This window comes from Lissotriton helveticus, chromosome 3_1, assembly GCF_964261635.1.
Source record: "Lissotriton helveticus chromosome 3_1, aLisHel1.1, whole genome shotgun sequence".
NCBI lineage: Eukaryota > Metazoa > Chordata > Amphibia > Caudata > Salamandridae > Lissotriton > Lissotriton helveticus.
The window spans coordinates 1886522907-1886550892 of NC_136061.1; the positions used below are offsets into that span (position 1 = coordinate 1886522907).

The following is a 27986-nucleotide window of genomic DNA, read 5'->3' on the forward strand; positions in this document are numbered from 1 at the left end:
TATTCTTGGTATCCAAGAAGGCCTTGAGGGGCAGCAGACATTACAATGGGTTGATTCATACATTAAAAAAATGTCTTTCCAGAATTTCATGGGAATCTCACCATTATGATGGCCCACCGGGTGCCTGCGCATCTCCCCCCTAAATTCCCACTGACAATCCTTGTTAAATTTGGGTATTATAGGGTCAAGGAAGACATTCTATCTAAGGCCATGAGGCTGAGACAGTTCATATCCCCAGAGGTCCCATTATGTCGCATTTTCTCTGACATGTCTGCCTCTGCAGCTAAAAGGCAGAAATAGTTTGTTAAAATGTTGCACTTATTTCAAGAACAGGTGCCACAGGCAATGATTGTAAAACAGAGCAAACTAAAAGTACTTGTTAAAGGTAGATTCCATGTATTTTACAATATCCCTGAAGCACAGGAACTACTGCAAGAAATGTCTTCAAGCAAGTCCTAGATCTCCTAGCTTAAGGCGTTATAGTTGCTGTTATCATCAGCTGCGCATTTGCTCTTTTGTCTCCTTCTATTTCTTTTTCGAGTCTGGCTTTTCCATTTTTCTTATCTCTTTTACATAGTATTGTGGGGTTTATTTTGTTTATTTCTTTCTGAGTCTTATTATATTCTTTTTTTCCTTCACGTCCTGGATGAGGGGGGGAGAGGTATGTAGGCCGGCAGCTCCTGGCACAAGTTCAAGGTGCCAGTTTTGGGGAGTTGGGTAAGCGTGGCAGGCATGAGCAGAGATGGTGCACTGCTCACCGTGGGTTTTTGGGCAGAGGGTGTTCACGGGGTTGGAATGGGTAGCAAGAGTGAAAAAAGAGATCCATTTGTAAATTTTAGACTTAGCCAAATTTATCCTATAAATCTATATCCTGTTGGGGCAAGTGGGGGGGGGGGGTAAAAATAGATCCTGTATCCCTCCAGCATACTTTAACCCATCTTGTGTCCCCTTTAGGATCATATTGTGTAGTGTGTTAATGGACAATAAGGACATCCTTAAGGTTGTTTCTTTTAATGTAAATGGACTCAATAATAAAAAAAAAATGCGCTATGGCTATTGAATCATTGATTAAGACAGAAATCAATGATTAAAACAGAAAATCTGGCCGTTATTTTAATTTAAGACTCATATAGCAGAGGGGAAACTAGCAGATTTTGTCAATGTTTAGCTCCTGGGCAACATACTGTGGCTTTTCCTACTACTTTGCATCACATCAGTGCAATTTTCTTTGGTAATAAACTTCAAGACATGGTGGTTAATTTTGTAAGTGATCAGAGAGGAAGGTGGGGTTGTGCGACTTGTAAATTGGGAAATAGCTTTTTAACCTTTGCTAGCATTTATGCCCCAGTATAGGATAATCGGTCACCATATAAAGGGTTTTCTGAATTCCTAATACACGGTCCAGGCGAAATGATTATGGGGGAGATTTTACTTTCCAGCAAATCCCAAAATTGATTCATCAGCCATTTCTAAAAAATATTTAAAACCTTAAACCTGCAGAAATATTCAAAATTATAGGAGAACAGTAGTCCCAACTAAAAATGCAGATACCTGCATTTCGGACAGATTTTGCACCTCCACACGCATTGATTTATTTCTTATATCTAAGTCCTTGATTTTTAGTAAGCAGAAATTCCTTCCAAACAGATTTTCAGAACATGCAATGCTCATTTTAGAGCTAGAGTTATGTACGATTTTGTCTCATTCTAAGAGATGGACTTTAAATAGGCAATATCTCTCTGAAGAGAATAAAGTTCTACTCCGGAAAACAGAGATCAAGGACTTTCTCATATGAAATCACAGGACGGCTCCTCTCCACATTGTTTGAGACTCTCCGAAGGCCTATATTCAGGGATTGGCTATTGGGAAAGATGCTGAAAGTTTTAGAAAAAAGAAGGAAATAAAGAAAAAATTAGAACAGGAGGTTCAGAGGTGTTACAATATTTTTCTCAGTAATCCCTCGGCGCCCAATCAAAGAAAACTCGTTCAAGCCAAACGTAATCTCACCGAAGCTTATTTTGCAGAATGTGAAACATTTATTAGCAACCATAGGCAAAAGGTATATAACGAAAGCAATTTCACCTAGAAGTTTCTAGCATGGCAGGCCAGGGAGCTAGCTGCAAGTAACCAGATTAGTACTTTGAGGTGCCCTGTAACTGGTACACTAAGTGAAGATCTAGTGGTTATAAGGGACATAATGCTTCAACTCTATAAGAATATCTATGGTCAGCAAAAATCCATTGATAAGGCATCCCTGGACAAGTTTCTCCAGGAACAGGAAATTCTGTTACTTTCTGAGGTCGATAAAAGCAGAATGATGCACCATTTCACCAGAGAGGAGCTGGGGGATAACATAAAAAACCTCCCGAACGGCAAAGCCTGTGGACTGGATGGTCTCCCAGCTGAGTTTTAAAAAACTTTTTTAGATGTTGTTTTACAATATTTTTTGCTGGTTGCTAATTCAATCTTAGAGGGAGGCCGGATGCCGCCTTCATTCAAAAAAAGGGAACAAAGTTAGTTTTTCAAAAAAAGGAAAAGACTGCGAAGACCCAAATTAACATCGCCCAGTCACACTTTTAAACTCTGACTACAAGATCATCACCAAACTTTTAGCCAATAGATTCAGTGCCCTGATATATTCCGATCAAAATGGGTTTATAACAGGGCGACAGCTTGGGACTAACATGCATTATCTTGCAGAAGCATTGGAAATGTTGAGTTTTTTTATACCTCCTAAGATCACGGGGTTGATTCAGAGAATATGTCTTAACACAGAAGCCAATATCATTGGTATTGTCTCAGAGGCAGGATAAATTAGTATAAAACGAGGGACTAGACACGGCTGTCCACTGTTCCCATTTTATTTGTTTGTTTTATTGAACCTTTGGGTATCGCTATTCGAAATTATGCAGATATTCACCCCCTTTAGGTGCTATGAGGAAACCAACATTATATGCGGCGATATCAGGCTTATATTCGAAGGCAATAGGGGGGTCCAAGCAAAAGTCGTTGTGGATTTTGAGCAGTATGAATTGCTCGGGGTATAAAATCAACAACAAAAAAATGGAAATAATCCAGTGCAGGTGCACGCCAGATATGTTACATCCTGACATTTAGTCCTGTCTAAAATCTAAACCAAAAATATAGCTGCTTTCATTTTTCTTTTCTCAAATCATTGACAAGCATGATTTAATTTATGTTCAGGTTCGGTTGAAAGTACAGGATCCATTGCTTTAGTGGGACTCGTTCCCATTGACTATTATGGGAAGGGTTTCTCTTAATAAGATTTCTGTTCTTCAGCTCTTTAATTTTCTATCCTTTGCAACTCTGTGTGCTTTAACAGCACCTTGTTTTGCCAAATTAGAGTCCATGTTAACATCCTTTCTTTGGGGAAACAAAACTTCCCGAATTGCACTAAGAACTTTATATGAGGAGGTGGAGAATGGTGGGTTAGCCCTCCCTAATCTCAGGGATTATTATTCTGAAAATTTTGCACAATATTTGTCTAGATTTAAGTCCGATTTAAATACAGGATTATTCGTAAATTATTTTATGAATGTAATCTGTAAAGAGCATCAGGTACGCTTTCCATAAAAAATTGTGAAATCCCCCAAAGTAGTGCGTTATAAGTGCATGCAGTGGTTCTTTTATAAATGTCAGGATTTGATTTTTATAGGAGATATACAATTCCAGTCATTATTTGTTTATCTCCGCTATCCAAACTCACTTCAGTATTTGGAGCTAGAGAATTGACCGAAATAATTAAAAAATGGGCTAAGGCTGACTTTCGGAAGATCTCAGATTTCACTAGGATCAATAGGTGGCTGAATATTTCAGAAATATTCCAGCTAATTCCGAATGATTTCCTTCTTCATGGGTCTTTTAATATTCTGATCAGGTTCTTTAACAATTTGGATCTTATACAGATTAATGAACATAAAAAGCTGGCATATGTTCTTTCGAAGAAATCATGTTCAGAAAACCAGGGGAATTTTTTTTTTTAGCCCCTATCAGGGGTTCGTCTCTCTCTGAGAAAGCAATAATAAAATGGGAAAACATGAAGGTTTGGAGGTTACAGCGAGTATGTGGTCTGAATTGTTTAAACTTAACTTTACAACATTCAGGTGAGTGATATGGTGCTGGATGCTGTTCTTCAGTAAATTGCTTCTATACAGAACCCCACATTTTTTATCCAAGGTTTACTCCAGCCAAACCGGTCAGTGTTTTTGTTGCTTAAATCATCCGATAACTAATTGGACGCATATTATAATACGGTGCCCTTCAATTCAGGGGTTCTGGAATTCGATTTTTCGTCATCTGGAGGCTGAATGTTTCATTATATTAGATTCCAATTATTGGTTGATTGTCCCTGGCTATGACCCTTCTTTACATCTCTCTGATAACTTGGTTAAGTTATTTTATATTGTAATGGCAGTCGCCAGATCACTCCTGCTTCAGAGATGGGGATCAGACCTGATAGCAACAAAATGTGAATTGGTTCGGAAAATGAAACAGGTTAGGAACAGTGAGCACTTGTATGCATTGTGAATTGGAGGGATTAAGAAGTTTGAAAAAATCTGGGCAGCCCATTTCAATTGAAAAATGTTATAATTTAAAGAAGAGTGAACATTTTTAAAGGCTGTCCAAATATGCAAAAAAGTTTAACGAATGTTGTATGTGTTGACATATTTGAATACTCAATTGCACTTTTATTGCACTATAGACACCTATTTTACAGCACTTTATTTCACTATAGACACTTTAGCTTCCTTTTTTTTAAAAAAATGGTTAAAGTTAATAGGACAACAAAATAATATTTATGACCTATATGTTGATATTTTTGCATAATGTAATTGACCTAATGCAACATAGACAACTTAGCTCATCATAGATCTGGCAGGCAACGTTGCATTTGATTTTTAGTACGTCCAAACACCATTAGTTGCCTTAATCTCGACAATACTTGCAGCTGTACCCAGATTTATATTTTACTGCTTTATGGTCATTTTAGTGATAACCTAGTTATTGATGTAAGAATACTGTATCTAATCTCTAATGTCTTGTCTAACTTGCAGCTATCTTTTTATTTCTTCTTCTTTTCTCTTGATTATGTAACCTGTTTGCAACTGAAGTTTTATGATCAATAGGGCTATTGTGAAAGCTCTTATTATTGGATATTTGCATTGTGTTATTTGAATGAATTTGTAAATCTTTGATTGATCACAATAAAAAGAATACCCTCATCTATCTGCATAAGATCTTTCACTTCTTTCTGGATCATAATTGTCACATTGGTATCATGGATCCATATTCTCTTAGGGGTGTGAAGGGTGGTGCAATAAGAGCAAAATAAGGGGAGACACTGTACAATCAATCAGAATCACAATCACAATGAAATAGATCACCCTTTCAAGGATCCAAGGCTATCCACCAAAGAAGGACCAGCTCCAATTTCTGCTTTCCATTCCTTTAACATTCTCCAAGATGTCTAAACTATGTTGGGTAAAATTATTTCCCATTATTTGATCCTGACCAACCACTGGTCTCCTACTACTGCGTACACACCACCACTTTTAGATAGGATGAAGCCAACAGCATATCTGGTTTGCTCAGAATATATTTGCATTCTTTCCAATTGAGTAGTCATATCACGTAAAGCAGCTACTGAGGACTTACACAGTATCTGCAGCGTACATCCAAAATATTCTCTAGCCCTTTCACTCCTGGCCATAGTGGTACCACCAAAGGTCATAATGGAGGAAAGAATATATCCAAAGGTGATACCATTGCTATAGGTATTGGCCTCAAGGTCTGTTACTCCATTGCAAAATTCTGTCGTCAGTGTTCTATTAATCAATCTTATATTTGGCTTGCCATATTTACAGGGCACACCAAGAGGAAGCACGATTTAATGCAATGTCCTCTGTAACATTATAAACGTTTGAGTAAGTACCATTGGACAGAAGAAAAAACCCTGGTTGTGCATACAGTGGACCTTGATAATCTACAGGACCATATCTGGTGTTCATTCCCACTGTACTCGGATCCTTCCTTTTCACTAAAGACTTCGTATTTGTGAAAATATTATTCCAGAACAATTTACGTATGGAAAAGTGGCAGTACTGTTTACTATCGGACAACATGCAGGATAATAACCTGCCTTTTGGGTAACTGTAAAATCTTCATAATGCCAAACCACTAAGGTGATGTTCAATTTGTTACAGTAAATATTAGTGCCACAACCTGGTTATTCCTTCCCCATTGCTTCCTATAATACAAGCAAGGACCAGGATATCCCATCCCAAACTCACCCTTTACCTCTATGTTGGGGTCGGCGAACATACGTATAATTAACCAGTGACAATGAGTAAGAAGTCCATAAACTTGTAACAGATTCAGTAGGGCAGAAGAAAACTTTTGGGACTCTCAATATGGTAAATTTCATCCCATCTTGACTTCCCAGTTCCGGTACAGAGGGTCAAAAAGCATGTTGGACAAGCAGCAGCCCGGATTAATGACACAGCAACTCTGAGGAAAGATTTGGGTCTGCCCAGAGAAAAAACTGAGATGGCCACTGCAGTGCTCTCCCAGACACATCACTCGGGGGGAGTCTCCGCTGATTTGGATACTAGTATCAGCCCCTCTCCTGTTGTCTCTCCTGGGGCAGGCCCCTTACCTGTGCAAATCTCGGAGGATCCAGATGCGATGACTCCCGGGGACAACGCTGTGGCTGGGAAATCTATGAAACTTTAAAAATACCCTCGATATTCTAAAGCTAAATCTGGGTTATCCTCTGGCATAGAGGGGGCAGAGAGTGTCCCACCATCAACTGAACCATCTGCAAACTCCATAAAGGGGGCTTCTCTCTGTAGTGACAGTGTTTTACTTATACAACCTCAAGTACAATCCTCCCTGGTCGGAGCTTATCGGATCTACCCGTTCTTGAGGATGGTGGGTATTCTGTCCCTGATAATATTGTTTCTTCTGAAGCTTCTCCTATAACATCTCTAGGGCAATCTAAAGTTGGGACTGAATCAATACAGGAAAATTGTTCTCAGGATGACAGATCTTTCTCTCTTAAATGGTATGCTAAGAGCCTCCTCAACTTAATACTGGATAAGTTTAGAGAGCTCAAAGCTCTTAGTCCGCGGAAATTGCTGCCCACCATGCCCATCTCTCTAAAATTGAAGATAACATGGATTGGGTTCCAGCGTGACTTCTTGAGGCTGAGACTAGAATCTTGCAGTTGGAGGACCAGGTCGCTATTATGGACGACAAAGTTGCAGCTTATCAGAGCCAGAATTCTGCATTGGAATTTAAATTTGAGGAACTGGGGAATCACTCTAGGTGCTCTAATATTCATATTCTTGGTTTCCCAGAAGGCCTCGAGGGGCAGCAGACACTGATGCCCGATACACAGAACTAACTTAAGACAAAATCCTAAACTTACTTCCATTTTAGTATTCACAGAAGGCACTTACTCATTTTGGTATTCACAGAAGGCACTTACTCATCAATGAGTAAGTGCCTTCTGTGAATACCAAAACGAGTAAGTGCCTTCTGTGAATACCAAAATGAGTAAATGGTAGTAAGTTTAGGATAATTTTTTAAGTTAGTTCTGTGAACCGGGTCCTACATTGGGTTGATTCATTCATTAAAAAAAATGTCCTCCCGGAATTTAATAGGGATCTTACCATTAGGATGGCCCACCGGGTGTCTGCAAAACCCCCCCCCCTAATCCTAAATTCCCAGGGACAATACTTTTGAACTTTGGAGATTATAGGGTTCAGGAACAAATTCTATCTAAGGACATAAGGCAGAGACAGTTCACCTCCTCGGAGGTCACATTATGTCGCATTTTCTCTGACATGTCTGGCTCCGCAGCTAAAAGACAGAAAGAGTTTGTTAAAATATTGCACTTATTTAAAGTGCAGGCAATAATTGCACAACAGAGCAAACTAAAAGTACTTGTCAAATGTATATTCTATGTATTTTACAATATCCCTGAAGCACAAGAACTACTGCAACAAATTTCTGCAAACGTGTCCTAAATCTCCTAGCTTAGGGCCCTATAGTTGCTGTTACATTCATCTAATCATTTGCTCTTTTGTCTGCTTCTCTTTCTTTTTCGAGTCTGGCTTTTCCATTTTTTTATCTCTCTTACATAGTATTGTCGGGTTTATTTTCTTTCTTTCTTTCTGAGTCTTAATCTTTTTTCTGGATGAGGGGGCTAGGGGTATATAGGCTGGCAGCTCCTGGAACAAGGTCACAGTGCCAGTTTTGGGGAGTTCAGGGTAAGCCTGTCAATCGTGAGCAGGGATGGTGCACTGCTCACCATGGCTTTTTGGGGAGGGGGTCCACGGGGGTGGAATGGGTAGCAAAAGAGAAGAAAGAGATCCATTTGTAAATTCTAGACTCATCCAAATTTTAACCATCTTGTTTCCCCTTTGAGATCATATTGTGTATTGTGTTAATGGATAGTAAGGAAATCATTAAGGTGGTTTCTTTTAATGTAAACTGACTCAATAATAATAAAAAGAAAATGCGGGCTATTGAATCATGGATTAAGACAGAATGTCCGGCCATTATTTTAATTCTAAGAAACTCATATAGGAGAAGGGAAGCTAGCAGATTATTCAATGTTTTGGTTCTGGGCAACATACTGTGTCTTCTCCTCCTCCGCATCACATCACGGTGATTTTCTTGGGCAATAAACTTCAAGCCAAGGTGGTTAATTTTGTCATTCAAGCCAAGAATTAATGCCCCAGTAGAGGATAATCCGGCACCATATGAAGAGTTTTTTCAACCCCTATTACAAACTGCAAGGGAAGTGATTATAGGGGGAGATTTTTACTTTATAGCAAATCTCAAAATTGATTCTTCAGCCATTTCTAAAAAACAATTAAAATCTAAAACCTGCAGAATTATTCCAAATTATAGGAAAACACTGGATATAATCGACCCCTGGAGGGCAGTATTCCTAACTAAGATTGCATATACCTGCTTTTCGGGCAGATTTCGCACCTCCACACTCATTCATTTCTTTCTTCTATCTGAGTCCCTCATGTTTAGTCAGCAGAAATTCCTTCTAAACAGATTTTCAGATCATGCAATGCTGATTTTAGAGCTCGAGTTAGGTAAGATTTTTTCTCATTCTAAGAGTTGGACTTTAAATAGGCAACATCTCTCGGAAGAAAGTAGGGTTCTACTCTGTAAAACAGAGATACCAGACTTTCGCATAAGAAATCACGGGACAGCTCCAACCCTCATTTTTTAGGACTCTCTGATAGCCTATATTCAGGGCCAGCTATGGGAGGGATGCTGAAAATTTTAGAAAAAATAAGGAAAGAAAGCAAAATTTAGAACCGGAGGTGCAGAGGTGCTACAATATTTTTCTCAGTAATCCCTCGGCCCCCAATCAAAGAAAACTCAATCAGCCCAAACAGGATCTCGACGGAGCTTATTATGCAGAATGTGAAACATTTAATAGCAACCATAGGCAATAGGTATATGAAGAGAGCAATTTCATCTGGATGTTTCTGGCATGGCAGGCCAGGGAACAGGCTGCAAGTAACCGGATTAGTACTTTGAGGTGCCCTGTAACTGGTGCCCGAAGTGAAGATCCAGTGGTTATAAGGGACATCATGCTTCAACACTATAAGAATATCTATGGTCAAAATCTATCCATTGATAAGGCATCCCTGGTCAAGTTTCTCCAGGAACCGGAAATTCCGTTACTATCTGAGGCCGATAAAAGCAGAATGATGCACCATTTTTCCAGAGAAGAGCTGGGGGATATCATAAAAAAACTCCCGAACCGCAAAGACTGTCGACTGGATGCTCTCCAAGCCGAGTTTTAGATGTTTTTTTAGAATTTATTTTGCTGGTTGTTAATTCAATCTTAGAGGGAGGCCCGATCCCCCTTCATTTAAAAAAGGGAACTGTTAAGACCCCAATTCATATTGCCCAGTCACACTTTTTAACTCTGACTACAAGATCATCACCAAACTTTTAGCCAATAAATTCAATGTTAGAGCCCCAATGCTGATATATTCTGATCAAAATGGGTTTATAGCAGGAAGACTGCTTGGGACTAACATGCATTATCTCACAGAAGCTTTAGATTATTTTGAGACAAAGAAAATATAATCCTTGGTCCTTCTGTTAGACGCCGAGAAGATGTTTGACCTCGTGGTCTGAGATACTTTATTCCATATCCTCTCCCGTTTTGGTATACATCCCAAGACCACAGGGTTGATTCAGAGAATATATCTTAACGCAGAAGCCAATATCATTGTTAATGCCTCCAAGGCAGGACAAATTAGTGTAAAACGAGGGACTAGAAAAGGCTGTCCACTGTCCCCTATTTTATTTGCTTTTTTATTGAAAACTTGGCTATTGCTAATGGAAATAATGCAGATATTCGCCCCCCCTTTACCTGCTATGGGAAAACTAAATGGATAAGCTTATAATCGAGGGCATTTGGGGGTAAAAAAAAAGTCTTAGAGGTTTTTGAGCTGTATGAATTGCTCAGGGGTATAACATCAATAAAAAGAAAACAGAAAAAATCCAGTGTGGATGCAAGCCCGATGTGTTACATCCTGATATTTTGTCCTGTCTAAATACTAAACCAACAAGATAACCGTTTTTTTTTCTCGTCTTAAATCATTGACTTGTATGATTTAATGTATGTCCCGCTTCTGTTGAAAGTACAGGATCTACTGCTTTGGTGTGACTCTCTCTCTCTTATTGACTATTATGGCAAGGGTTTCTCTGATTAAGATGTCTGTGCTCCTGCAATTTAATGTTCTATTCTCTGCAACTCTGTGTGTTTCAACAGCACCTTTTTTGCCAAATTAGAGTCCATGTTTACATCCTTTCTTAGGGGAAAGAAAACTCTCTGTTTTGCACCAAGCACCTGAGGAGGTGGAGAATAGTGGGTTAGCCCTCTCTAATCCCTGGGATTAATATTCTGCATATTGTGCACAATATTTGTCTAGATTTAAGTCAGATTTGAATACCGGATTATTCCTAAATTATTTTATGAATTTAATCTGTAAAGAGCATCATAAACTCTGTCCATTATAAATTTCGAAATCTCCCAAATTAGTGTGTTATAAGTGCATGCAGTGGTTCTTTTATAAACATCAGGATTTTTAAAGGAGATATACAATTCCAGTTATTAATCCTTCAACCCCACTATCCGAACTCACTTCAGTATTTAGAGCTAGAGAATTGACCAAGATTATTCAAAAATGGTCTAAGGCCAGCTTTCGGAAGATCTCATATTTCATTAGGATTGATAGGTGGATGAATATTTCGGGAATATACGAGCTAATGCAGAATGATTTCCTTCTTCATGGGTCTTTTAGTATTCTGATGAGGTTCTTTAACAATTTGGATCTGATACAGATTAATGAACATAAAAAGCTGGCACACGCTCTTTTCGAAGAAATCACAGTCAGGAAAACGAGGACAGTGGAATTTTTTTTGTAGGTCCCTATCAGTGGTTTGGATCTCTCTGAGAAAGCAATAGCAAAAGTGAGTATGTGGTCTGAAATAAATAAACTTAACTTTACAACATTAAGGGGAGCAAAATGGCACCAGATGCTATTCTTCAGTAAATGTCTTGTATATAGAACCCCATTTTTTTTCCAAGGTTTACCCCAGCCAATCCGGTCAGTGTTTTTGTTGCTTATATCAACCGACAACCAATAGGACGCATATTATATCACAGTGCCCTTCAATTCAGGGAATCTAGAATGAGATTTTTCGTCATCTGGAGGCTGAATGTTTCATCATATTAGAGTCTAATAATTGGTTGAAAGTACTTTACATCTCTCTGATAACTTGGTTAGGTTTCTTTATATTGCAATGGCAGTCGCCAGGTCACTCCAGCTTTAGAGATGGCAATTAGACCTGGTACCAACAAAATGTGAATGGGTTCGGAAAATGAAATATTTTAGGAACAGTGAGCGCTTATATGCATTACAAATTGGTGGATTAAGAAGTTTGAAAAAATCTGGGCGGCCCATTTCAACTGAAAAATGTAATAATTTAAATAAGAGCTTACATTTTTAAAGACTTTCCTAATACACAGAAAGTTTAACAAATGTATTTGTCAACATATTTGTATACTAGTTTGCACTTTTATTGCACTATAGTCACCTATTTTACAGCACTTTATTACAATATGGATACTTTAGCTACACTTTAAAAAAAAATGGTGTAAGTCAATAGGGCAAAAAATATTAATTATGACCTATATGTTGATATGTTTGCATAATTTATTAGACCTAATGCTCTCTAGACAACTTAGCTTGTTATAGATCTGGCAGGTGACGTTGCAGTTAATTTTCAGTACATCCAAACATCATTAGTTGCCTTAATCTTCTTTCAGCTTTACCCGGATTTATATTTGACTGCTTTATGGGCATTTTAGTGACCTAGTTAACCTAGTTATTGATGTAGGAATACTGTATCTGATCTTTAATGTCTTGTCTAATTTAAGGCTATCTTTTTTTTTCCTTTTCTCTATTGTTAATTTAACCTGTTTGCAACTGACGTTTTATGATCTATGGGGCTATTGTGAAACCTCTTATTATTGGATATTTCTATTCTGTTATTTAGATGATTTTAAAAAAGTTTGATGGATCTCATCTATCTGCATGGCATTGTTCACTGGATCATAATTGTCACATTGGTATCTTGGATCGATATTCTCTTAGGTACGGGACGGGTGGTGCAATAAGAGCAAAATAAGGGTAGACACTGTTACAGAACATAGCAAACAATCAGAATCACAATGAAATAGATCACCCTGCCAAGGATCCAACCCCATCCACCAAAGAGGGACTAACTCCAATTTCCGTTCTCCATTCCTTTAACATTTTCCAAGATGTCTAAATATGTTGAGTAATATTCGTTTCCATTGTGTGATCCAGACTACATATTTGTCTCCTACTACTGCGCACACACCACTTCTCTCAGCTTGGATGAAGCCAACAGCATATCTGGTTTGCTCGGAATATATTTGCATACTTTTCAATTAAGTGGTGGTAATAAGGGAGAAAAGAATATACCCAAATATGATACCGGGAGGCCAAACACGACCTCATACGCTGACAATCTTGTCTTAGAATGTGCTGTAGTTCTTGTTGACAAAAGTGCTAATGGTAGGGCATCTGGCTATTGTAACCCTGTCTCCTGAATCTTTGCCAATTTCAGTTTGAGAGTACCATTGTACTTCTCAACCACACCTGCTGACTGTGGGTGGTTTGCAGCATGAAACTTCTGTTTTATGTGCAAACCATCACAAATTAACTGAATGACCTTGGCATTAAAGTGACTTTCGTTATCACTCCAAATTAAACGGGGCAAGTCGAAACGGGGAAAGAACTCCTTCAGAAGTACCTTTGCAGTTGGAACAGCTATATTGTCTATATTAGGATAAACTTCAACCCATTTACTGAAAGCACAAACAACCACTAAAACATACTTCTAGTTCCATACAATCATTCTCTAAGCTTCCAGAAGCGAAAGTAGAGCAACATTGTCCAGCAACTATTTGCATGCCAGCCCAGGAAACCAGTTTCCCTCATCTTCCTATCGTCGAGGAGAATAACCTATGTACACAGAGCACAGTTATAGAATCAGGTCGTGAGCACGATACCAACTCATCAAGCCGTTGCAAATCGGTGTCTACTAACAAAAGTCGTCTCCAACAATCCTTAAATACCAACCATAAAGAATTGCCCCTTTTATCATTCACCATACCCACATATTCAAGAAAGCATCTCGAGGAAAAACCAAAGCAAATACAGCCAGCAATGGTCAATGAGCCCAGTGAGTCCCAAAGCAGCAAAGAGAGCACCAAACTGCTGCTTATTCCAGAATTTACTTCAAGGGGCCCCCACGACATCCTTAACCGAGGGAATATATTGAAACTCTTCAAATCCCTATCAGATCTAAATCATCTACAATTGAGAGATATAATCGCTATCAAATTTGTTCCATTCACCTGATCCAATACGGGCAAAGCTACACAAGTAACACTGGTATCACCGGCAATCCGGGATTTGGTCCTGACGAAAATCAACCAATTTAAAACCTGTGGTATAACAATAACAATACCAAGTGCCCCTCGTTACCCCTCAATATTGGAAAACAACCAGGCAGACACTTTTAGCTCCTCCTTAACCCCATATTCAGTATTGAGATCCGCAAGAGGCAGTTCCCCAACTGGAACCACTGACCAAGCAATTGACCAACGAAATCTTGGTGAAACAGACTGGCTATGGGTGTCGGGGATTCTATCCAGTAACAAGACCGATTGAACCCCCATTAACCATAGTCTGACGATATGCTCCTGGAACATTAATGGATTTGGCCTGGAAAAACAATCTCCCGCCATTCTAAATTTTTTAAAAGAACACAACATCCTTGTACTTCTTCAACAAATCACGCAGGCACACAATTTAATCAGAGAAATTTCCTACAAATTTTACGAAATACACTACAAACCCAAGAAAGGAATGCAATTGGTCCTTAACAACAGGTCTTGGAGCATTATGTATAGCTTCCAAAATTTCCATTCTAGGCTCCACACCCCCAGCAGAAATGCGGTGACTCAAATAGTCTACCGCTTCTTGGAAGAATTTGCACTTGTCCCTCCTCAGAGTTAACCCACTGGATTTCACAGAACCTCTTTCACTCTTGCATCGTGTACGGTTTCAGTCTTCCCATAAACTATTATGTCATCCTGGAAGAACACCACCCCCAACATGCTACCAAATAAATTTCCCATAAGGCGTTGAAAAAACGCTGATGCCGATGCTCAATCAAAAGGCATACGTATATAACAGTAAGATGCTTCGGGCATGACAAAAGATTTGAGATGTCTAGAATCCTTCCAGAACTCAACTTGATGTTACTCTGAGGAAACTTCTAAGGAGGTGAAAAACTCTAAAGTTGCCAACATTTCATTAATGTTTGGAAAAGGCTGGCGATCAATCCAAATGTTGGAGTTAAGATCACGCAAGTCCACACAAATTCTTCTGGACTTGTCTGCCTTGCACACCAAAACTATGGCCGCCTACCACTCAGACCGCTCGATGGGATTAATTATCCCCATGTCACATAACATTTTCAACTCCAACTTCAATTCATTTTGCAAACTTAGTGGTACTTTGCGCACTCTACGGGCAATCACTCGAGCACTATACTTGATGATGATTTTATGTTGAAAACCCTTTAACTCGCCTAAACGTTCGCTAAGCACTTCAGGATAGATACGGACCCATTAATCAGCCATCAAATGCCCAACCATTCCCCTATAGGATCAAGAAGTTGACGGGACCCATAACTGGACTCCTTCATTCTCTGACTAGATAACACCATGTCAGGTTGGTTAGGGTCCAACATTATCCTTAACTTGCCTTGTTCATGCCATCCCAACAGATTTGCACCTTCTTTCATGACATAAATAGGTCCAGTGGCAGAGTTGCCATCAAACTCAAGACTTCCCTGAATTTTCCCAAAAACATCCACCCTCCTGCAATCCAGATCTTTATACTGGATTGTTGCAGCTGAATGTCCTCCAACTCCTCAAAATCTTTCTGGTTTAGAAGCATAAAAGGAAAACCATATTCAGCCAAGAAGTTGATCTTCCCATTGTTCACTATGACCACACAATTTGGAGGTTTTCTCTTACGAGATCCCAGCAAGGCAGATACCCCTAGTTCCCCAACAGTATGCACAGGTGAGGAGGATAACATTAGTAATACACTGTTCTCCTTATCCGAATTTTCCAAACCGTTCCCAATGGCATGGAGGATTTCGGGGCTGATGTAGCTTTGCACATCAGTGCAAGGTGTCCTTTTCTACCGCACTTGAAGCAAGTCTGGTGGAAGGCGAAAACAGAATTTGGCATTCCCCAGATGAGATTTGCGACCACACCTGAAACAAATGAGTTCTGTTTTGCTGAATTGTACCTTCCCGCTACTGACATGAGTGCTAACAACCTCCAATGGCACGGTTTTCAGAATATTCCTCTCTTCTGCATCCAGATTGTAGACTAAAAGTGTTTTCTTGTTTTTTAGAAGTGAAAGTATCACTGTCAATGGCTTATAAATAAGCCTCAAAAGTGTCTTTCCACTGTTGCCAGATCAATGGGGGAGGGCCAGCAGGTTTCAAAAAGGGTGGAGGTGCAGACAAGATCCATATTGTGAACTTGCATGGTTGAGTTGCTGCCACACAATAATATTTGATTAAACAGGAAGTTCTGGTGTCAACGATTTGCCACGGTTCACTAAAACATATATTCATGCAGTACAGTGGAGATAAAATTCACAATGTTACGTTATGTTATGTTATACTACATTTCTAAAGCGCTCAGCTACTAAGAGTATCCCGGCGCTGCTACCCTAAACCCCCCACCAGCTAGACAGGAAAATGTACTTAAAATAATAGTGTTTTTAGGTTCTTTTTAAAGACAATCCTCCTAAGAGCAAGAGGAAGCTCATTCCAAGCTAAACCAGCCTTACGAGTGAAAGAGCAGCCCCCCAGCCTCTGGCGTAAAAAGCGCGGGTTCTGAATAAGAAGTTGGTCCGAAGACCGCAAAGTCCTAGAAGGAATATAGAACAAAAAGCGCTTCTGTAGATATACTGGGCCCAATCCATACAAGGCCCGATGGACAATCACTAGCATTTAAAATTTCAAGCAGGCCTCAACAGGGTGCCAATGAAGGTGGCGAAGAAGGACCCGCACGCTCTGCCTGGAAGAAAGACCCAGCAGAAGACGCGCAGCCGCATTTTGGACTACCTGTAGTTTTTTTATCAGGTAGCCTGGGCATCCCACTAAAAGTGCGTTGGAATAATCCAGCCGGGAGAGAATCAATGCCCTAACAACAGTTTCTTTCGCCTCATCCGGCAAAAGAGGAAGGAATTTGCGCAGGGTTTTAAGTATGCCAAAACAGATCCCTGTGAGTTTCTTGACATGTGTCACAAAATTAAAATTTTCCTCGAACCAGACACCCAAGTTTTTAGCAAGGCCCTTGTCAGATTGGGGGGGTGGAAAGTCAGTTGGCCACAGTCTGGATCGGAAATCCGCAGGAAAGGCACCAAACAGGAGCACTAGAAAGCGAAAATGATGGGACCCCCTCAAAAGAGATAAGTATAGGCCAGGGAACAGAGGGGAAAAAATAACCAATAAGAGAAAAAGTTCCCTCCTAGGCCTCAGTTATTCCAGATCTGTATTAATCGTATTCTTTATATAAAAAGTGACAGAGTTACACCAACCACATTTTTTTCTCATTTTTTTCAAAAATATATATCATTTATTATTTTCATAATTTATACTTTGAGGTATTAGCATTACTCTCACAAATATGATACAAAATTAATTATTTGGAAACACCAAAGAAAGTTAAATCACAAAATCCATATAACAAGAATACATTATTAACACAATATATACAACAGGAAAAAGAAATCACTATTTACAAAAACATTGTACATAAACCGCAAAAAATTAATTTCATTTACAAAAAGAAGGAAGAAAAAACAAATCATGTGTCCCAAAAGGTTCTCATCCACACAAACAACTAACACACTCATGCATACACATTCACAAATACTCCAAATGTCAAAAGGTAGCTGGGTACTAGTAGACAGGGAGACCCCTGTCACTAGGACGGTCTCAACCAGAATATTGAGACCCGCACTCTGGTAGTCGACGCGCGTTTCGGCGGCTCTAGGCCACCTTCCTCAGGACCTTTTCCCAGATGAACTGCAACCCAGTGAGACCAAAGGGGACCTAAAAAATATAATGACAGTGGTTGTAGGTGCTGTCACCAAGCAAGAATTGCAAAAACCCACAGATTATTAGCAAGATAAAAACAGATTGTTGACACCAATCCCAACTTAGTAACGCACCACTGTCAAACTCCACACCGGAATGCATTAATGTCAATCTTACAATGAGGTGATGCAATAAATCGTACGAGTTTCGTCATGGTACAAACCCTAATGCCCATATATCAGGACCTATTCAAAAAATTCCACAATGGTCAAAAGTGGCAAGGAAAGGACAAAAAACACTCACACCGTGAGGGCTTGGTATGTATTCAAGTCTTGGTGTGTATTCAAGTACGTGGCTGTATCACAGGTATAAGGATTCTCTTTCTATTCATTCCTATAACAGTAAGAGAATCAGGGACATTTTATTAAGAATCATAGTCCAATGGTCACTATACATGTGACTCATGAGTGCTACAGCCCAGGGCCATACCTTACCTCATTCTCCAGAGATGGGTGTCTCTCCAAGAATACCCAATTGGTAAGAACCCGATGTCGCCCAATTATAAAGCTTGATCCGTGGATTAATTGAGATTGACTGTACCATAAAGAAAAAGAGAAGGCAAAAAGTGGACCATTGATGGTCTCTATATGAAATCAAGCAACAGAGAGTCCATAGATTACATGTATAGAGGTAAATGGTACCCACCTATAGTTAGTAAGCAAAATTGCTTACATATTATGTCAGGAAATTCCTTAGTTTGTAAGACAAGAGCGTGTCTTTCCGTTTCCGACCTGAATGCCCACCGAGGAGGATTCTCTAAATAAAGAGTAAGATGGAGACTTTTAATAAGTGTGCAGTCTCTTTCTAAACACACATGTCGATTATATTACTTTAAGAGACACTAACTCCTCCCTAATGCGAGTAATCAGAGTAATCAGGTTTCAATTGCAAGACTCCCTTTTACCAGTTACTTCACTCTCCGTTGTGTCTTGTAAAACGCTTCCGGACAGAATAGGAGTCTCACGACTAACGTGGAACCAGGATAGCATTACTCAGGGTGAGGACACCCTATATACATAAAACACACAAACGGTGTAATAACATTTCTCAGGGTACGGGTACCTGACCTATATAAAGCACGCGGAAGGTGTAATATCCGCCTACGCTAACTTGACTTAAAACATGTAGATCGGCATAACGTTCGTATTAAAACAAAGTCCTGCATAAACACATGAACCAAGAGGCCCTTACCATATATGTCCGAGAACTGGACATTAAGTCCGACAAAGATGCCGCGATACCACGAGACATGTCCCCAGCATGTTCACTAAAAGCGTATTCTAAATAAGGGTCAGAGCTAACTTTCCATTAGACGCTAGGCTCGAACAAATGTCAGTTCTAAGCATGTTCTTACTCCTAACATAAGGTAAACCTAAAGAGCCCTTACCGCAAATGTGCACAAAGTGCACGGTAAAACCGGAACGCCACGGTCAACGACGACATCGGACAGAGCCCTGATGCAACCCGGAAGTATTTGTAGAGAAAGTATGAATTATCGCGATATCCCAGGGAGTGGGCAGATCATGGAAACAGAGGCTGGACTCAATCTAGTTACTCTCCGTTATATCGATACGTGATGTAAACACAGAACAATTATGAAGGCGCCTATGTATGAGCAAACTCGGCGTCCACAACAAAAAAGACAAAAACTGAAATAAACTCAGTTCTTCGCCATTATGTGGGCACGTGGTGTAGACAACGCGCGGTGGTCAAACAGAAAGGCGGACTCCTACTCTCGATATAACTAGGGCTCCGCAATAGCACAAAAACTGCGCCATCTTGGAAAGTTGTCATACTGCCCAGGGATGCAATAAAGTTGCCAAAATCGGTCAGATTGCCAAGAGTCGTCTGGTGTCAGAGTCCAAATTCCTTTGCTACAACTCCACGTCCAAAACGGTAAAGAGTAAATAATTCATAAAGGTAAGAGACTCGGGTGGATCAACTTCTCTACCATTTCACGGGCACATCCACTAACATGTGATGTAAATAGGAGTCCGCAATAGCACAAATCCTGCGCCATATTGGAACGGTTTCATGCTGCCCAAGGAGAAGAACGTAGTTGCAGAGGTCGGTAAGCTCACGATCAGACTCCCCTGATCTCATAAAAAAGTTTTCCCAGCTGCAAACCCAAGAGGGGCTGTACCTAGTATGATACATCACCTCAATGTTAGAGGCTCAACTACAAAACAATGTGTGAAGCCAGTGTGAAGACTTGATTAGAAACAAATCCTCCAACCATGTTGTTAATGTTGTCCTTCTTATCATAAAGTACAGAAGAAACAACAATCCGGACAAGTCACTGTCACCAGTTATAAGCCCATTAAAATCAAATATGGACTTCAATCATGTTGGGAAATCACAAAGGCTACCCAAATTTACAGGTTGATATGACTGTAACCTGAGCTATATACACGGACTCAGATCTATTACCGAGTGATATACCAGGAAATTTCCTCATTGAGGCCGTGTCGCACGCAATCCAATTGGTATATCCAAAAGGTTTCCCTTTTCTTGCGTGTAATATCTACCATTTGGCCTAATTTTGGTTGCACTTTCTCCAAAATGCACCATTTGATCTCTTGTTCATCATGGTTCATTTCGAGGAAATGCTCCACCAAGGGGGCTGACGTTCTCTTTGTTCTTATCGCCGATTTGTGCTCACTGAAACGTACCCGAAATTCTCGGCCGGTCTCACCTACATAGGCAAGTCCGCAGCTGCAGAATAGAATGTATATGATGTTTTTACTGCGGCAGTTGGTCAAATGACGCAGCTTGACACTCTTGTTGTTATATTCTACAGTTTCTGAGACAATAGCAGAGTTACAAGCGTGGCAGGAGCCACACCTGTGGTTGCCCAAAATGATGGGGAGCCCCGGAATAGGGCAAAGGCCTTCCGTAGGGGGTCTTTTGATTTGACGGGTATGTACCAACATATCCCGCAAATTCTGATTCCTCCTATATGCCAGGAGGGGCAGTGGCAAAGCCGGTACTTGATCATCCACATTCAAGATTTTCCAGTTTTTATTTATGATATTCCTAATCTTGAAATTTAAGGTGGAATGATTTACCACACAGGTGATGCGGTTATGTTCAGGTTGTTTCGATCCCTGGAGTAGGGCCATTCTGTCGTAATATTTTGCCCTCTTGAAAGCATGTCGTACAAGACGATGTGGGTAGCCTCGTTTCAACAGTCTATCCTTCAATTCGTCTCCATGCTTATGATATGTTTCCATATCCGTACAATTTCGGCGAATCCGCAAGAATTCGCCAAAAGGAATAGACTCTCTTTGGCAGTTTGGGTGAAAGCTATCAAATTTGAGAATGGTGTTCTTTGCGGTTGGTTTCCTGAACAAGCAGACCTTCAATTCACCAGTTGTCCCTTCAATGCTGATATCTAAGAAATCTACCCTATGGTTATTATAGTTCACGGTAAATTTCAAATTTGCGTCGCTGGCATTTAGCCAAAGAACAAAAGATTCCAACATTTCCACCGACCCCCTCCAAACAAACAAAATGTCGTCTATAAAACGCCTCCATCCGGAGACATTTTCGAAGAAGGGCGCCAACTCGTTGAAGATGTTGCATAATTCCCACTCACCCATAAATGCGTTGGCTACACTAGGGGCACAAGATGCTCCCATCGAGGTGCCTTTAATCTGTTTAAAGAGTGAGCCATTGTATTCAAAAAAATTGTTCAAAAGAACAATTTCAAGACACTGTAAGATGAACATGTCTGGGCGGTTGTTAGGGTATCTATCCAGAAGGGATGACACCGCTCGTAACGCTCGACACTGAGGTATGTTGGTATAGAGTGCCTCAATGTCGAGCGTCACAAGAATGTCAGTCTCTGGATCAAAAGGTAAACCTTCAATTTTTTTAATGATGTCGCCCGTATCCCGGATATATGACGAATATTTCTGTGTGAGAGGACACAAAAAAGTGTCCACATATTTGGACAGGGGCTCCGTGCATGAACCGATGGTAGATATTATTGGTCTCATGGGGGGGTCACTCTCAGACTTATGAGTCTTAGGGAGGCCATATAGGGCCGAGATGATCGGACAAGATTTATTCAGAAAAGCAAGTTCATCCTCACAAATGAATCCTTCCCTGAATGCCTCCTGAGTCATCTCATGTATACGTACATTCAATCTGTCTATCTCCCTTCTTTGTGCCGGTCGATAATGGTCTGTAACTGCCAGCATCTCCATCATTTTCTGGTCATACAAGGTTTTGTCAAACACTGTAACGCCTCCACCTTTGTCACAAGGCTTAATGACAATAGAGGGGTCTGCCTTCAGTTTATTTAGTGATGTCAGTTCCAATTTGGACAGATTAAGTTTGGGTTTTTGAGGGTTCTTAATGACACGTTCAATGTCCCGAAGGACACTTTGTTCGAAGATACGAACCTCAGCTCCCACCATGTCCAAAGTCGGAGTAAACGTGGATGGTGGTTTACAATTAGATAAATTGTCATCCACACTGTTGGTCGGTCTGTCTGAAAAGAATCTGTTAAGCCTAACTTTGCGAAAGAAAGCGAATAAATCCTCATATAGTTTAAACTTATTCAAGCACACGCTAGGCACGAATGACAAACCTTTGCTAAGTATTTTGAGGTCTTCAGGTGCAAGATTGTGTGTTGATAGGTTATAGATGGGTAGACTCTCCCCACTGGGATTAGCACTCTCAAAGGTGCCATCTACCACCAATACTGCTGGTTTCGGGTCCTGACATATTGTTGAGGAGGTTGAGGGCTCATCTGATGTTGTGCCCCCTGATCCTGCCATCGGACATTCCTTCCTCGATATGGGCCCCGGGGTAAAAAACCACGTGCATGAAAAGGTCGTTGGTTCATTCTCCCCCTAAATGGTCTAGGATTGTATTGGCCTGGGTTTGAGTCTTGATAATTATCTCCATCAGACCCGGAAGAACCAGAGTCTGAGAAATTAGTGTATCTCCTATGTTGGTAACTCTCTGAGTTTGAATCATAGTTACCTGATGTGGTTTGTTGATAGTGGGTCGGGTTGAGATAAGGATAAATTTTCTCTTTTGTGAACCACCTCACATCTTTACGTAGTTTCTCAGTCTTCTTATTAGTAAGGTAGGTGTCAAAGTCTTTCATTTCAGATTGAATTCTATCCAGACAGTTCTTTGCTTCCTCAACAGCTGTAGAGGCATTAAGTTTTGCCTCCAATGCATCGATATCTCTCTGGAGGGCAGATGCTACATCTTTGGCAGTTTCGATGATGAGCATCATCCAGTCCCTGGAGCAGCGGTTCGAAATGAGTGACCACCGCTCCAGGAACTTTCTGATCTCAATGAAAAGGGCGGGTGCATTGCGAACTCGCAATCCTGAGGGAATTACTCCAACCTTAAGATACTCAAACATGTAAAAAGCGTGGGATTCTATCCGCTTAAGTTTCTTACGCATGTTGAGTAAATTTTGCCACTCACTATTATCTAATTGGTGGGTGGGGGGAGGGCCCGTATCTCCTGTAACTCTACCCATCAGGGAGTTGAAATCATCGTCTGAAAATCCAAAGGTGTCCATTCTAATACAATGTCCGACCACAAAGAAAAATTATCTGAAGAGATATCAATAATATGTGCACAATTACCCTAATGAAAAAAAGGGTCAATGAAAAAAAGAATAAACAAATAAACCACCTCCATGCAAAGAAGGACAATGCACCGCTACCAGTGAGAAGATGTCAACAATCCTGATATTTTATAAATATAAAAGGCTCTCCCTAGAGAGAGTTGTGATAAATGACGAACAACCCAAATCCCACGGTTAAAAAACCGCGAATGCTAGAAAGCGAAAATGATGGGACCCCCTCAAAAGAGATAAGTATAGGCCAGGGAACAGAGGGGAAAAAATAACCAATAAGAGAAAAAGTTCCCTCCTAGGCCTCAGTTATTCCAGATCTGTATTAATCGTATTCTTTATATAAAAAGTGACAGAGTTACACCAACCACATTTTTTTCTCATTTTTTTCAAAAATATATATCATTTATTATTTTCATAATTTATACTTTGAGGTATTAGCATTACTCTCACAAATATGATACAAAATTAATTATTTGGAAACACCAAAGAAAGTTAAATCACAAAATCCATATAACAAGAATACATTATTAACACAATATATACAACAGGAAAAAGAAATCACTATTTACAAAAACATTGTACATAAACCGCAAAAAATTAATTTCATTTACAAAAAGAAGGAAGAAAAAACAAATCATGTGTCCCAAAAGGTTCTCATCCACACAAACAACTAACACACTCATGCATACACATTCACAAATACTCCAAATGTCAAAAGGTAGCTGGGTACTAGTAGACAGGGAGACCCCTGTCACTAGGACGGTCTCAACCAGAATATTGAGACCCGCACTCTGGTAGTCGACGCGCGTTTCGGCGGCTCTAGGCCACCTTCCTCAGGACCTTTTCCCAGATGAACTGCAACCCAGTGAGACCAAAGGGGACCTAAAAAATATAATGACAGTGGTTGTAGGTGCTGTCACCAAGCAAGAATTGCAAAAACCCACAGATTATTAGCAAGATAAAAACAGATTGTTGACACCAATCCCAACTTAGTAACGCACCACTGTCAAACTCCACACCGGAATGCATTAATGTCAATCTTACAATGAGGTGATGCAATAAATCGTACGAGTTTCGTCATGGTACAAACCCTAATGCCCATATATCAGGACCTATTCAAAAAATTCCACAATGGTCAAAAGTGGCAAGGAAAGGACAAAAAACACTCACACCGTGAGGGCTTGGTATGTATTCAAGTCTTGGTGTGTATTCAAGTACGTGGCTGTATCACAGGTATAAGGATTCTCTTTCTATTCATTCCTATAACAGTAAGAGAATCAGGGACATTTTATTAAGAATCATAGTCCAATGGTCACTATACATGTGACTCATGAGTGCTACAGCCCAGGGCCATACCTTACCTCATTCTCCAGAGATGGGTGTCTCTCCAAGAATACCCAATTGGTAAGAACCCGATGTCGCCCAATTATAAAGCTTGATCCGTGGATTAATTGAGATTGACTGTACCATAAAGAAAAAGAGAAGGCAAAAAGTGGACCATTGATGGTCTCTATATGAAATCAAGCAACAGAGAGTCCATAGATTACATGTATAGAGGTAAATGGTACCCACCTATAGTTAGTAAGCAAAATTGCTTACATATTATGTCAGGAAATTCCTTAGTTTGTAAGACAAGAGCGTGTCTTTCCGTTTCCGACCTGAATGCCCACCGAGGAGGATTCTCTAAATAAAGAGTAAGATGGAGACTTTTAATAAGTGTGCAGTCTCTTTCTAAACACACATGTCGATTATATTACTTTAAGAGACACTAACTCCTCCCTAATGCGAGTAATCAGAGTAATCAGGTTTCAATTGCAAGACTCCCTTTTACCAGTTACTTCACTCTCCGTTGTGTCTTGTAAAACGCTTCCGGACAGAATAGGAGTCTCACGACTAACGTGGAACCAGGATAGCATTACTCAGGGTGAGGACACCCTATATACATAAAACACACAAACGGTGTAATAACATTTCTCAGGGTACGGGTACCTGACCTATATAAAGCACGCGGAAGGTGTAATATCCGCCTACGCTAACTTGACTTAAAACATGTAGATCGGCATAACGTTCGTATTAAAACAAAGTCCTGCATAAACACATGAACCAAGAGGCCCTTACCATATATGTCCGAGAACTGGACATTAAGTCCGACAAAGATGCCGCGATACCACGAGACATGTCCCCAGCATGTTCACTAAAAGCGTATTCTAAATAAGGGTCAGAGCTAACTTTCCATTAGACGCTAGGCTCGAACAAATGTCAGTTCTAAGCATGTTCTTACTCCTAACATAAGGTAAACCTAAAGAGCCCTTACCGCAAATGTGCACAAAGTGCACGGTAAAACCGGAACGCCACGGTCAACGACGACATCGGACAGAGCCCTGATGCAACCCGGAAGTATTTGTAGAGAAAGTATGAATTATCGCGATATCCCAGGGAGTGGGCAGATCATGGAAACAGAGGCTGGACTCAATCTAGTTACTCTCCGTTATATCGATACGTGATGTAAACACAGAACAATTATGAAGGCGCCTATGTATGAGCAAACTCGGCGTCCACAACAAAAAAGACAAAAACTGAAATAAACTCAGTTCTTCGCCATTATGTGGGCACGTGGTGTAGACAACGCGCGGTGGTCAAACAGAAAGGCGGACTCCTACTCTCGATATAACTAGGGCTCCGCAATAGCACAAAAACTGCGCCATCTTGGAAAGTTGTCATACTGCCCAGGGATGCAATAAAGTTGCCAAAATCGGTCAGATTGCCAAGAGTCGTCTGGTGTCAGAGTCCAAATTCCTTTGCTACAACTCCACGTCCAAAACGGTAAAGAGTAAATAATTCATAAAGGTAAGAGACTCGGGTGGATCAACTTCTCTACCATTTCACGGGCACATCCACTAACATGTGATGTAAATAGGAGTCCGCAATAGCACAAATCCTGCGCCATATTGGAACGGTTTCATGCTGCCCAAGGAGAAGAACGTAGTTGCAGAGGTCGGTAAGCTCACGATCAGACTCCCCTGATCTCATAAAAAAGTTTTCCCAGCTGCAAACCCAAGAGGGGCTGTACCTAGTATGATACATCACCTCAATGTTAGAGGCTCAACTACAAAACAATGTGTGAAGCCAGTGTGAAGACTTGATTAGAAACAAATCCTCCAACCATGTTGTTAATGTTGTCCTTCTTATCATAAAGTACAGAAGAAACAACAATCCGGACAAGTCACTGTCACCAGTTATAAGCCCATTAAAATCAAATATGGACTTCAATCATGTTGGGAAATCACAAAGGCTACCCAAATTTACAGGTTGATATGACTGTAACCTGAGCTATATACACGGACTCAGATCTATTACCGAGTGATATACCAGGAAATTTCCTCATTGAGGCCGTGTCGCACGCAATCCAATTGGTATATCCAAAAGGTTTCCCTTTTCTTGCGTGTAATATCTACCATTTGGCCTAATTTTGGTTGCACTTTCTCCAAAATGCACCATTTGATCTCTTGTTCATCATGGTTCATTTCGAGGAAATGCTCCACCAAGGGGGCTGACGTTCTCTTTGTTCTTATCGCCGATTTGTGCTCACTGAAACGTACCCGAAATTCTCGGCCGGTCTCACCTACATAGGCAAGTCCGCAGCTGCAGAATAGAATGTATATGATGTTTTTACTGCGGCAGTTGGTCAAATGACGCAGCTTGACACTCTTGTTGTTATATTCTACAGTTTCTGAGACAATAGCAGAGTTACAAGCGTGGCAGGAGCCACACCTGTGGTTGCCCAAAATGATGGGGAGCCCCGGAATAGGGCAAAGGCCTTCCGTAGGGGGTCTTTTGATTTGACGGGTATGTACCAACATATCCCGCAAATTCTGATTCCTCCTATATGCCAGGAGGGGCAGTGGCAAAGCCGGTACTTGATCATCCACATTCAAGATTTTCCAGTTTTTATTTATGATATTCCTAATCTTGAAATTTAAGGTGGAATGATTTACCACACAGGTGATGCGGTTATGTTCAGGTTGTTTCGATCCCTGGAGTAGGGCCATTCTGTCGTAATATTTTGCCCTCTTGAAAGCATGTCGTACAAGACGATGTGGGTAGCCTCGTTTCAACAGTCTATCCTTCAATTCGTCTCCATGCTTATGATATGTTTCCATATCCGTACAATTTCGGCGAATCCGCAAGAATTCGCCAAAAGGAATAGACTCTCTTTGGCAGTTTGGGTGAAAGCTATCAAATTTGAGAATGGTGTTCTTTGCGGTTGGTTTCCTGAACAAGCAGACCTTCAATTCACCAGTTGTCCCTTCAATGCTGATATCTAAGAAATCTACCCTATGGTTATTATAGTTCACGGTAAATTTCAAATTTGCGTCGCTGGCATTTAGCCAAAGAACAAAAGATTCCAACATTTCCACCGACCCCCTCCAAACAAACAAAATGTCGTCTATAAAACGCCTCCATCCGGAGACATTTTCGAAGAAGGGCGCCAACTCGTTGAAGATGTTGCATAATT

At 40.4% G+C, this 27986-nt stretch overlaps 3 protein-coding genes across 10 annotated transcripts in view; all 3 read right to left on the reverse strand.

The window, feature by feature from the left end:
* The window catches only part of LOC144823936 (sperm-specific sodium:proton exchanger-like), an 8804346-nt gene that overhangs the window by 2010550 nt on the left and 6765810 nt on the right, over positions 1-27986 (reverse strand). The window lies entirely within an intron of this gene.
* On the reverse strand, positions 17202-23028 carry LOC144823937 (uncharacterized). Of its 4 annotated transcripts, XM_078682874.1 has the most exons (5): positions 19247-23028; positions 18505-18615; positions 18294-18393; positions 18103-18192; positions 17202-17814 (listed from the first exon to the last, which is right to left on the reverse strand). In XM_078682874.1, exon 1 carries the CDS (start codon positions 22644-22646, stop codon positions 20286-20288), a length of 2361 nt encoding a protein of 786 aa, XP_078539000.1. In that variant the 5' UTR covers positions 22647-23028; the 3' UTR covers positions 17202-17814; positions 18103-18192; positions 18294-18393; positions 18505-18615; positions 19247-20285. The 4 variants fall into 4 exon arrangements, with proteins under 4 accessions (XP_078539000.1, XP_078539001.1, XP_078538999.1 ...); XM_078682875.1 differs by lacking the exon at positions 18103-18192; XM_078682873.1 differs by having other exon boundaries at positions 17202-18192.
* Positions 23099-27981, reverse strand: LOC144825196 (uncharacterized). Of its 4 annotated transcripts, XM_078684047.1 has the most exons (5): positions 25785-27981; positions 25043-25153; positions 24832-24931; positions 24641-24730; positions 23099-24352 (listed from the first exon to the last, which is right to left on the reverse strand). In XM_078684047.1, exon 1 carries the CDS (start codon positions 27880-27882, stop codon positions 26824-26826), a length of 1059 nt encoding a protein of 352 aa, XP_078540173.1. In that variant the 5' UTR covers positions 27883-27981; the 3' UTR covers positions 23099-24352; positions 24641-24730; positions 24832-24931; positions 25043-25153; positions 25785-26823. The 4 variants fall into 4 exon arrangements, with proteins under 4 accessions (XP_078540173.1, XP_078540174.1, XP_078540172.1 ...); XM_078684048.1 differs by lacking the exon at positions 24641-24730; XM_078684046.1 differs by having other exon boundaries at positions 23099-24730.